This window comes from Coptis chinensis, chromosome 4 (assembly GCF_015680905.1).
Source record: "Coptis chinensis isolate HL-2020 chromosome 4, ASM1568090v1, whole genome shotgun sequence".
Classification (NCBI taxonomy): Eukaryota; Viridiplantae; Streptophyta; class Magnoliopsida; order Ranunculales; family Ranunculaceae; genus Coptis; species Coptis chinensis.
Window position 1 is genome coordinate 1,019,053 of NC_141459.1, and position 12,232 is coordinate 1,031,284.

The 12,232-nt window shown below is 34.5% G+C and overlaps 3 protein-coding genes across 3 annotated transcripts; all 3 read right to left on the bottom strand.

Moving 5' to 3' along the window:
* Positions 1-1,485: 1,485 nt before the first annotated feature.
* Positions 1,486-3,922, bottom strand: LOC147501016 (transmembrane emp24 domain-containing protein p24delta3-like). The gene is made up of 4 exons (XM_086606053.1): positions 3,606-3,922; positions 2,081-2,290; positions 1,881-1,957; positions 1,486-1,795 (listed from the first exon to the last, which is right to left on the bottom strand). The coding sequence occupies exons 1-4, from the start codon at positions 3,801-3,803 to the stop codon at positions 1,651-1,653; spliced, it is 630 nt and encodes a 209-aa protein (XP_086462179.1). The 5' UTR covers positions 3,804-3,922; the 3' UTR covers positions 1,486-1,650.
* Positions 3,923-4,457: 535 nt separating this feature from the next.
* LOC147501017 (Thioredoxin superfamily protein) lies at positions 4,458-7,320 on the bottom strand. The gene is given in 4 exon segments (XM_086606055.1): positions 4,458-4,669; positions 6,714-6,803; positions 6,882-6,985; positions 6,988-7,320. Coding segments are annotated over 4 exon segments (399 nt in total). The 5' UTR covers positions 7,115-7,320; the 3' UTR covers positions 4,458-4,591.
* A 1,754-nt stretch (positions 7,321-9,074) lies between these two features.
* On the bottom strand, positions 9,075-11,042 carry LOC147501018 (elongation factor). The gene is made up of 6 exons (XM_086606056.1): positions 10,613-11,042; positions 10,390-10,507; positions 9,789-10,000; positions 9,666-9,693; positions 9,455-9,563; positions 9,075-9,347 (listed from the first exon to the last, which is right to left on the bottom strand). The coding sequence occupies exons 1-6, from the start codon at positions 10,895-10,897 to the stop codon at positions 9,266-9,268; spliced, it is 834 nt and encodes a 277-aa protein (XP_086462182.1). The 5' UTR covers positions 10,898-11,042; the 3' UTR covers positions 9,075-9,265.
* Between the last annotated feature and the right edge of the window lie 1,190 nt (positions 11,043-12,232).

Here is a 12,232-nt window from a genome sequence, read left to right on the forward strand (position 1 = left end):
GATCCTTGCGACAAATATAACTTGATCACGAATATCATATGGACCCTGATACACATGCTAGAAACCAGTATATCCTCTTCAGTGATTTGCCTTTCTTTTACAACTCAAAACAGCTCGAGTACGAACATGTGATTAATTGTCAATTGGGTGAACCATTTATATGATAAAAATGAATTGTATCTGCTCTGTAGTTTAAGTATATTTAACTGTATATACTGAGTTACCAAAAAAAAAATGTATATACTGTCCTTTGCGTATTTTGTAAGTATATTTAACTGTATATACTGAGTTACCAAAAATGAAACTGTATATACTGTCCTTCGCGTATTTTGTAAGTATATTTAACTGTATATACTGAGTTACCAAAAATAAAACTGTATATACTGTCCTTCGCTTATTTTCACTAACATAGAAAGTTATAATTCCATTTAGTAATTACTAGTTGTCAACCTGTTATGGAATATTACATAAAAATTTGGATCATTATTTGAAGCAGAACTAATGATTTTAAGATTACAACACCCACAGAACGAATGTTCCCCGATTAAGATTATCTTTTGGGAATAGGTACCTTTTATATAGTCTACCTAAATAAGAATTTGAAGTCAGCTTAAACCAGCTGCACTTTTTGCAATATCAGGAAGGAAAGGTTTATACATGACATGAAACTCGAAACAGCTGTGGACGTAATTAGGATCGTCGGAGGATTGTTTGCACCTTTTTTTTTTTTTTTTTGTGTTGGTGTTTCTAAACACAAGAATCCAAAAAGGAATAGGCAATTTCGTATTAGAATTTGAAATTGAAATTGGAATTAACCATTAAATATATTTTATTTTTCTGGGGCGTTTGGCAGCCATTATTAGTAGAAAAAAATTATGTTTTTAAAATCAATTCTAACCGTAAATATTTTTTTTTGAGATAAACCTTTATGGAATACTAAACAATCAAATACAAATCAAGTTTTGATTTTATGATTAAACCAAAAATAAAAACATAAATTGTCAAAAACCAAAAAAAATTAAAATATGGTAACTCGTTTATAGAGGAAAGCTCCATAAATTTTGTTTCTCATTCTTTAAGCTACTTTTTTTCGTTTATGTTTTAATGAATTATTGCTTTTAAAAAATTACCTAACAATTTTTTTTGAAGTCTAAAAACAATTATGGGACTCATAATAGATTATATGTCATAAAATGAATTATAATAATCAGTGAAGAAGACTAAAATGATCAAGGCAGATATTAAGAATTAACCTTAACCCTTTAACCACAGAACAATCTATCGCATTAAAAAGAAATGCTTCCTAATCACCCACGGTACGGCATTTCGAATGTGGCTCCATCGAAGATACATCTTTGGTTGCAAAAGTGTTTCCCAAAGGGAAGGTTATACTATACGAATTCTGTAGATGGCCAAAATCTATAAACATCAAACAGAGAGCGCTTACTCAATTTTGGTAACCTATACACAACAAAGACAAAAGGCTCCACCAAAATTTTCTTAATCTCTACATAACAGTATCAAAATTTTCCCATTTTTTCATCAAATAAGAAAGCAAGTCTAGTACAACGATATTAAAATGATTCTAAACATTTCTTTACTCTTATAACATGGGAAGTTCTTATCGAGAAAACAGTCGCAAAGTAAAACTCAGATAAGTTTTTTCTTTTGGAAGAAATGCTTCAAATGCCACAACTGCAGACCAGAAACAACTATACAAACACCGAGGGACATAACACTAAACCACGCTACTCTGGAATTGGTTAGTTCACTCACTTCCCTCATCTCCGCCTCCCTGTGGAATGTTTTAAAAAAAAATCTTAAAGCCAAATGAGAAATTTTTCTAAGAGAATGAGTAACAATTAAAACACAAAAATTACCTGCCCTTGAGATATAGTAAATTTTCATGGATTGCCTCCACTGCACCTTCAAGTTTCCTCAGCTCAAGCTCAACACCCTATATATTAGAGGACAGGATATATTCAGGATTCAATGGGTTTGATCCATGGAAATTAAGAAAAAAATATATACAAGAAGCTTCAATAAAAATCAATGGAAAAAAAAAAGGGTTAGCACTAGCCTCGAGTTTTTCTTTTCTTGCAACTGATTCCCAATCCTTTGCAGCTATTCCAATTTTCCAGTCAAGATTGACGCTTGCTCCACCTCCATGATTATGGCCATCCACCCAGAAACACGCCAGGTAGTTGCCTGCCTCACTGGTTGTGAATGCAAACTGACCCTGGGTCACATTTTCTTGATGATGAAGATTATTTCCATATGGTGACGTGACCTGCAAATTATACAGCAAAGCTTTATTCAAAACTCGCTACTGTTTGAGGTAATAAATTAACAGTCAAAGACTCAAAGGTATACAGTGACAACCAAAAACATTATGACACAAGTTCATCTAAATGAATGAGACTTGTGACAACAAAGTGAGCAAGATTCACCATTATTACAAACATGACATCATCAAGAATGTAACAAATGGTGAATTAGTACAAGACAGGAACTGCCAAAAGCATCATGTTCATGTTAACGTTCAAGTAGGCTGTGCAATGCATCTGTCTCTGCTATTTTAGTAAGCAGACGAACAAGAGAACATTTTTCTAATTAAAACTCTGACCATTCGACCCACGTCAAAAATTCAAAACGAGCTGATTTTGGTGAGGATAACCTTCTCAACTCGACCAAGTATATCCCCAACTTAATCAAAACTGATCATACGTTTATATATAAAACAGATGCTTAATAACTACATTAACTTGTACAAGGCTTTTGCAGCGTTGTAATATTCATCCATCCACTCATGCATACATATTTGATGAGCATCTCTAATCATTTCAAAAGTCATATCTCCAAGTGAAAGCTAACTCAGTATACACCATGAAGAAAATGGGTCTCCAAGATTTCTTAACACAATAGACAGATAGAAGAAATATATAAGACAACTTCTTTGGGCATAAATTAGTTAGCAACTCATGTCAAGAGGGAAATCCTTCTAGCTTAGTTGGTAAAACCTTTGGGTGATGATACTAGAGGTTTGGGGTTCAAACTCCGCTACACACAATTGAGTTACTGATCTCTTTAAAAACAGGCTTGCCCACACATTTTGCAGGTGCCAACTAGCAAAGTCGGTAAAACCTTTGGGTGATGATACTAGAGGTCTGGGGCTCGAATCCCACCAGCATCAAAGAGTTACTGATCTCATTTAAAACAGGCTTACCAAACAAAAAAAAAGAGGGAAATTTTGAATCTTAAGCGACCGAAAAAGAGAAAAGGCAGAAAATTACACTCCATCTTTTATACCCCTCTCCAATCCTTTATTTTTTTCCCTTCCTTGTCTAACAAAAGTGAAATTTTACCAATAAAATACACACAAGTTTTTCTTATTAAAATTCTTCCCTTTATGGCCTTACAAACACAATTCACTTCACCACTAAGGCATAACTCTATCCAAGTTCAATAATTTGCAGAGCAATATAAGGTTTCACAATAATGCAAAGTCCAATATGCAATATCAAATATCAAATATGAATTGAAATTCAATGTCTAATCTTTCAATGTTAAATAATTATGAAAAAGAGGATGATGATAATTGATACCTTGACAGAGAGGGTGGGCATCTCATGGGACCGATCTTCAGATATGACACCATACTCAGCTAACACAACAACGTTCGTTTGGATTTCTTCAGAAACACATTTTGTTCCTGAACTCGGTAGATTTAACCAAATCGATTGCCCCAAAGGTAGAAAATTTACCACCAATACTAACAAAATTAACCTTCCAACTTTTTCCATCCTTCCCCACGTTAAAAAAAAAAAATCTCTCTCTTTCAGAAGAGAAGAGGAAACCAAACTCTCAGAGGTCAGATCTCTAATTTTGTTTCCTGTTACTTAATATTATCTCAACTCACGCGGCATTGACTGGAATTTCGAAATTCCGACAATATGATATTTCGAAACTTTTGAATTTTTTTACGATATATATTTCAACCAAGAACTAAAATATCAATATCGGTGAATATATCGGTGTACCCAAAAACCGATATATATCGGATATATCTATTTTTTTTACCGTCCAAACTATTTAAAATATCGGAAATATAATATCATAAATATCAAAAATATATTGGAAATATCGGATTTATATTAAAAAATAGTCAAAAAGTCAAATGATATATATCATAAATATCATTATATCATCAATTATATATATCGGATATAAAAATTTTATATCAGAAAATATCGAACATATCATATCGGAAAAAAAGATTCAATATTCAATAAATATATATTGGAAATATTTTGATATTGGTTTTTGTACCAAAAAATAATATATATCAACAATATATCGGCAATATTTTAGTCCTTGATTTCAACATTATATATTTCAGTGGTACTGTTCTGCAAGAAAGTACAAAATGTATGATCTGAGCAACATGAGAATATCAGTGGAGGAATGGAAGATAAATATGAGCTTATTATCATTGAGTTTTAGGATGAAATACATAGACATTTTTTTTTACAATATCTCTTCCTGTTTGACTTGTCTCTTTTAATGAACTTAGGAGAATCCCCAACAGGTATTATTGTTTTAGAGCGGCTGCAATTTTCTTTTGTATAAGCTCAACTCCTAGACGGGGAGATAATCTTGGGAGTGTTTCCTGCAACAGTAGCAAGAAAATGCAGAATTTGTTGTTAGGAAGATTCAAATAATATGTAAACAAGTATTGAAAATGAAAAATATTCTGATTACAATTGTGGCCCCTATTTATAGGAATGCATTTACTCTTACACAAAAACAGAATCTGTTAACAGACTATTAGAAAGCTTGACACCTGTTAGACTCAAATGCATCTTATAATAGAAAACTAATGTATAACTATCTAATCTCTATAAATATGTCAACTTATGCACTAGAGGAATTCCAAGCCAATAATCACAGAAAAAAATGTAATTAAGAGTCATGTTGATGGGCATGACAGAGGTCTGGTAAAATACCTACCAACACTGAAGGACAAGGAATATCACATGATTTAAGCATTTTGATTTAAACATTAGATGTTAATCATTTAAAGCATGTATCTAACTAATGTCACCCGCCCTTAAGCATTTTAACAAAAAGAATGCAGGCAACAGATACAGAAATCAATAAGGTCATCCCACAGCACCCCAAATCTACTTAACCACAAGGGAACGAAAAAACCTAATGCTTGATTAATTCACTTCAGATCAGATGACAATGAACCTTGGCTCTCTCTATCTAAGAACTATGCCCCAAAGAAAAGGGTTCAGTTGTCTGCTTTATTGAACTTTGCAAACTAGGCTTCGAGTGTGAAATGTCTTTGGAAATGAGCAGCCACTAGTAAATAACTTTACACAAACTGATTCTACCTTCTGTCAATATCAATTATTGATTTTTAAGTTTGCTCAAAAAGTGAGGATGGAAACACTGCCTAGTTAACATCTAGAGTATGGTTAGTAATTTTCTTGGTCTTCCATGGGAACTTTTAACTTCACTGTTAATTCTCAGAGGTTTGAAGGTTTAATTCCAGGATTTCTAATCTGTCATGCATCAGTGCATTACTGTGTGAGTGGGTGGATAACGGGTATTGATTGTTAGTATGAGACAATCCGCTGAACAAGTAAGTGCCTTCAAGAAGAGAAAATTTTCCTGAAGAAACATGGACAATAAGAGGCGATCTTAAGTAAGTAAGCAAAAAGGTCTAGTTATTGTCATTGTTCCTCATATTGTGGTTGAGGCTGACGAGATCCCCTATTGTGAGTGGTCAAGTAAGGTGCACATTATGAGTCACAACAACTGATCTGCTGCATGGATGCATGTGTGTGTACTACATCACAGGTCCTTTAGTCCTTATATGTAATGAAGGGCTTCCTTTGTTTGGTGCTAGCAATCACCAAGATATAAGGCCAGAGTTAAAGTTGGACAAGGGACACTTTAACTTATACAAGCTTTTGATGGCAACATGGTTTATATATAGCCTCTGAAATCTGAACCTCATGTCAAGAATATATTCTTAGGTGTTTTCCATAAATTTTCTGCACAATTCCACCATGACACATTTGCACACCGAAAAGGTTCATCACTTCAACTGACTACCACTTTAGTTGTATCTGTTCTCTTGGTTGCGTTACAGGAAAAATGCTCTACTTCTAGTTCAACTGAAGATCTATACTCTACTTCTCGTTTCCCATACACCAAGCCAAAGTTCTCAATTGTTCCAGACTAGCTGAACCAACATTTATCATCAACTCACCAAAATCTCTACTGTCAACTAATACAACTTTTAGACTAGATCAAATATGAAATGAAACTACAGATTAATTAAACCGAACATTAGCAGCCTAAAATCCAAATCGAAAGCTACAGAAGCCATGACTTGAAAACTCTGTTGCATGGGTACGCCCTAATTTCCTCTGTATCGCGTACCCGTGTCTACGGACACGGACACCCGGACACAAGCAAAACAGACCCTAGTTCTCAGATCTCCCCGTGTCCAAACCAGACACTCCGTCCCGTACCCATGCAACACAGCTTGAAAATCAATTGTATCATTATGAAATGAAATTGTAACTACATTCACTGTTAATGGCCTACAAGGGGAAAATTCTCAATAATCCATGAAACAAAAAGTCACTCTTACAATTAAAATTCTACACAACCAATGACAATGTATAAAAACTAACCTCAGTGCCATCAGACAAAACTCGAGCCAAAACGGGTATTTCATATTGATAAGCATTCTCCCACTCTGGATTACTTGTTATATCTCTTATCTAAACAACAACAACAACATCAAAACAAAGAAATTCAAAATGACAACACAAAAAGAATAAGACTTTGAGTAATAATACCTGCAAATCAACGTCATGGAGTGAATCAGGGGCAGAGAGAGACAAAGCAGCATGGAGTTTTTCTTTAAGGCCATCACATAAACAACAACCTGGTTTTGAGTAAAAACAAGTTTCCTCAATGGAAGATTTGATTGGGTTGAAAATGTAGAACAGGCAAAAGGGGTTAAAGAAACCAACTTTTTTGTTCTGTGTCGAAAAGCAATTGAACAGGAGATTGCCATTACTGCTGCCATTTCCGGGTACGGGTGACGGGTGTGTGTAAGCAGTGCAGTTCGTACTTTAAATCCAGAGTCCACACCCGTACCCGATAACCCACTCGAGAGACGGGTTTAGGTGGGTTATTGTGTAGGCACGTGGCGATATGAGGGCTGAGTAGAAAACAAAATTCAAACTGCCGAAGGATTATGAGGTACTAAACTACTAATGGGCGTTTATTAGGTTTTGATTCTCATGAGTCATGACTAACACGTGAGAATCTGGAAGAAAAAAAAAATGTTTTTTTAAGTATTTAGAGCATTTCTAGGTGGAGGTACCATCGGAATAAACCATCTCTCGGGGACTTTATTTTTTAGAGCATTTAAAAAAAAAAACAGCCGCATCTATGGAGGCAGATTTCTTGGCTCGGATATAGATCTTGGCGTGGATTTTTTTTTGACTTTTGAAATGGTGTAATACTTTTTGCAACTGTTTTTTTGTCACTATTTGTTTTTAATTATTATTATTATTATTATTATTTCACCTGGGACATTGCAATTGTAACACGTGCAAAAAAAAATTTTTTTATATTTAGAACATTTCTAGGTGGAGGTACCATCTTTTGAACCATTTGGTGAACACATTGGCGTGGGCACTCATCAGGTAGAGGGATGCGTGTGTATTGGTCAAAAGAAGTAATCGATAATTTGTGGAAGGTCTTTTTCTTTTTTGAAATGGTGTAATACTTTTCACAAACTATTTGTTTTAAATTTATTTTTATTTTTCATTTTTTTTTAGAAACATTGCTCTTGTCACGTGAATTAGTTTCTTGACAATTTGCGATTTCCCACCTAGAATTAGTCATTGTTTGCATATGCTTGCCTCAAATATAACAGTTGATGCCTTTATTACTAGAGATGCTCTTAAAATAAACAAGTGTCATAATCTGCAAACTTTAGAATGCGCTTTGTCTTCTCTCACAACTTCTTTGATTTACATTCTTTGAAAGACCAAAACATAATAAATGCCTTGGTAAGGACCAAATCTCAAATATTACATTTTTAGGATGACTAAAACCTAAATAACCCAACAATATTTGCTGCTTTACTGATCCAAATTATGAGTTAGAAGTCTATAAAAATTGGGTCTATAATTTCTTCCTGATTTTGGGTTCAGGATTAATTTTTTCAGCACTTCAGCACTGAAAATTGGTTAATCAGATATCCTAGTAAACTTTCTTGACATTGATGAAGGAGACTATCAATGGCAGTAAAAGAATTAAACACTGTTAAGAAGTGGACAAACCAATCTAATCTCAAAAGGCAATAGCCTTGATGCTTATAAAATAAGCAAATGGTGGAAAATAACTAAGGAAGATTGGAAGAATTAAGCCTCCCAATTTGTGGAAAAGCTGGAGAAGTTCGTAAAATATGGTTTTGTCCGTTTTATTCTCCTTTGTGTTTGCCAATGTGTCCTTGACAGGTGCCCAGTTATTCTTTTTGGTATAATAGTGGGGAAGGAAGCTGATTCCTCCTCAAAGATCTTATACAACGGAAGATCAGATATCTCCTTTTGTAAGTCTCACTTCTGTGTTGATCACCTAACCATCCCTCTGTTAACACTAAACACTTTAACAGTACCCTTTTTCCCTTCAATAGTTAACCGCAAAGACCTTATCGGCAAACAAAAACCATAGGTCCATATGGTGTGCAGACCTAGTGAAACCTTTATAAACTTTGGATATAAAGTAACAGAGCATACATTGCCCCTTCTTGATACAACAATTGAAGATACTGTTGTTGCTGAAGGTGCTGCTGTAATTTAAATTTCTGTGTCGCTTTGTTGTGCGTGCACGATTGCCACTGGTCGGTTCTAGCTTCTAAATAGTCTTGAGGAATGAATTTAGAATCCAATAGGGTGCACACGAGAAGTTAGAGCTTATTTAATAAAGCACAAGGAGCATAAAAGAAAAACACTAGGAAGCATAGAAGGCACAGGTCACAGCAAGAAGCCAAATTGACATAAAATGAATTCTGTTTTAGTACCAGCACAACATAAAATACTATAGACAGAAAACTTAAGATACATTAATAATTTACAGAATCTATACATTGATGATGCTCTTGTTTTAGCACCCACACAATACATGTACAGTTTTGATCCATCAGAGGGAGTAGAGGAATTGTGCTCTACAGCGACTTCATAAGAATTTTACCAGTTGTTCCAATTCCTTTTGCAGCCACTCGAACGGCTGCACGATGCCTATACAACCTGCAATAACAATCACATAGGCAAGAATTAGACACCACTATTTTCCACAATAAGCGGAAGCAAAATTTTCAAGAGGATATCAAAATTTAAACAAGATCCAGCCTCACCCTGACAGACAAAGTCCCCAGGTAGCCAAGGCATAGAAGAGCTGCCCAGCATGCCAAATATTGAACATCTTTTCCACTTTATTCACACCACCCAAAGCTTTAGCCACAGCTGCAATTTCAAAAATTATCCATGAAAAATTATTCCATCTAAGTTTATAATCAAACATCTCTAAAAAAGAACAAATCAACCTAAAGGCTAGCAAACACTCACTTTTCTGCAGCTCCTCTGGTGATAGACGCTGCAATTTCAAATAAACTATATGAGATACTGGCAAACTGCCTTGAAAATTGACATGAAACATAAATAATTAGGGAAAGGTATGTATTACTAAACCTTGGACTTGGGATTGGAGAGGATGCATCTAGCCATAAAATTAGCGACACCATCAACCACAAGGTCCTCATTAACGATAACATAACATTCATTATCAATTCCGCTCAACTCTTCAACATTAGGAGATACATTTTCATGTGTAACCCACACCCACAAACTCGGTTCTTTCAGACCAAGATTCACAACAATTTCTGCTGAATTTATATCTGCTCCTAAAATCCAATAAACAAAAACAACACACACCATATGCAGACAGAATTAGATAAAGTGGGGCTAAGGCTGAGTCCAATGGTGCATCACCCTTTATCTCCATTCCACCAAAAAACAGTGTTTTGAGGATGGGGAGTCAATTTTGGTGTCCAATGGTTCGGACCATTCTACGCCACTTCGACCGGCGCGGAATTAAAAAAAAAAAAAATGCATTCCACGCCACTTCAAAAGTGGCGCCGTTTGGGTTTTTACAAACCATGCCATTTCAACTCGCGTGGCAAAAACCACTGCCACTCCCTCCACTTTTGAGGGAATGGGGAGTCATTGCACCCAGCCTAAGTAAGAACAAAACATGACTTAAGCTCAGAAAATGCAAAAAAAAAAAAAAAACCTGTTGCTTTGTCGAATGGAAACTTATTACAAGGAGCATCCAAAGATGCCTCATGTAATGATTCAAGCTGAGTCAAGAATGTTTTAGAGTCCACAGCTGCTTCAAGCATCTTATAGAGCTGATAAATTTTCAAACCAAAAAAAAATTACTAGTACAATTTCAATAAAAATTATATGCAATAAAAATAAAACAAAAAACAAACAAAATTAGTTGCAGGGATTACATCAGAAGGGCAATCCTCGTAAATAGAAGGACAAGCAGATAAACGTTGAAGGATTTTGAGATTCTCTTCTAAAACTTTTCTTAGACGACGATTCTCAACCTTAAGAGATTCAATTTCTTCATCTACATTCACTGATGATGCTGAGTCAGCATGTTGGTTTTCTTCTTCGTTGTGTTTTTGGTGGAAGCGGCGGTGACCAAATTCCATAGCTTCCCAAGCCACATCAGCAACACCTAATACTGCTTCTACCATTTCTACTGAATGAGAGATTCCACCATGACCCATTTTCAATTCTCAATTTCTCAATTTCGTTGCACAATTACAAACCCTAGTTTTTTTTTTTTGATTTGGGAATTTTCAGAAAAAGTCGTTAATCGTTATTTTGAAGAAACTGTTTTGTATTTGGATCGGGTTTTTGTTTTCCGGATAAAAGCCGTTTCCATTGGGCTTGGATTCAAAATATTAGTAGGAAGCCTTTTTCTTCTATGCTTCAAATGGTTTAGAGTAAATGGTTTTTTTTTTTTTTTCGTTTGACCTCAATCCCTGATTAAGAACACAAGGTTTTTTTTTTCCTGAAGTCTTGAAACTCCTCATTTGAGATCGATAATTAGTATGGTTTTTTTGGATTCTAATTGTAATTACATAAGGGAGGCACATCTAATTTAATATAAGAGGTAATTATGTTATTTAAGTGACATTAAAGAATTTTTTTTCTAAATTATTAATAAAAGAGGGTTTGTTCTAAATTGAGGGAGAAAAATAGGGAATAATTATATAATTTAAGTTACATTAGGAGGGTTTTTCTAAGTTATTAATAAGGGAAGGGGGGGGGGGTTCTAATTTTTGTGAGGAGGTGTTTATAAATTAAGCAAATAAGAAGATTTCAATTTGCCTACTCGATTAGTGGAGAGTGGGTTTTTCAAAACCCGGCTATCATATAGTGTAGAGATTAGAGTGTGTTTGGCAACTGGAACTGAAAACTAATCAATAATAAAATGGAGTTGGAAACTATTAGAATGGAACCCACTATAATAGCATTTAATTCTAACTTTCAAAATGTGTGTTTGGCAAATATTTATAAATCACTGAAATTCAATTCCTATTTAAATTTATGTGATTGATTGTCGTATATAATCCTTTAACATACTCCAATTTTTAGTTTATTTCATTGGATTAACAGGAGGTCTCTCAAAGACTTGATAAAAAGAGTTGGAGTCTGTTTAGAATCCAATTCTATTGGATTTCATCCCTCCCAAACAGGCCCCAAAAATGGGTGGTCCACCAATGATTATAGTTAATTAATTCTACTACTCAAGTCTAATTCCTAGTAAACAAATGTACTCTTACTCATGGCCCAAAATACCTATCCAATATCTCATTTAATATCTCCCAAATCGATATTTCGGGTATATCCACCATTGAACCCCTTTTTTTCGTATATCGATTTCCGATTGAAACTTTATATCACCGATATAATCGATCCAATATATATCGGTTGACTTTTTGACCATTTTTAAATATAAATCCGATATTTTCAATATATTTCCGATATATCTGATATTTTAAATAGTTTGGACTGGTCACTAAAAAAACCGATATTTCCAATATATCTGATATATA

Excerpts from the sequence above, each read along its gene's own strand:
- LOC147501016 (XM_086606053.1), bottom strand. The coding sequence starts at position 3,803 with ATGGAAAAAGTTGGAAGGTTAATTTTGTTAGTATTGGTGGTAAATTTT. Across the intron at positions 2,291-3,605 it reads TGCCCACCCTCTCTGTCAAG|GTCACGTCACCATATGGAAA; the intron begins GTATCAATTATC and ends TATAATTTGCAG. Across the intron at positions 1,958-2,080 it reads CAAGAAAAGAAAAACTCGAG|GGTGTTGAGCTTGAGCTGAG; the intron begins GCTAGTGCTAAC and ends TCTAATATATAG.
- LOC147501018 (XM_086606056.1), bottom strand. The coding sequence starts at position 10,897 with ATGGGTCATGGTGGAATCTCTCATTCAGTAGAAATGGTAGAAGCAGTA. Across the intron at positions 10,001-10,389 it reads TCCATTCGACAAAGCAACAG|GAGCAGATATAAATTCAGCA; the intron begins GTTTTTTTTTTT and ends ATTGGATTTTAG. Across the intron at positions 9,564-9,665 it reads ACCAGAGGAGCTGCAGAAAA|CTGTGGCTAAAGCTTTGGGT; the intron begins GTGAGTGTTTGC and ends TTGAAATTGCAG.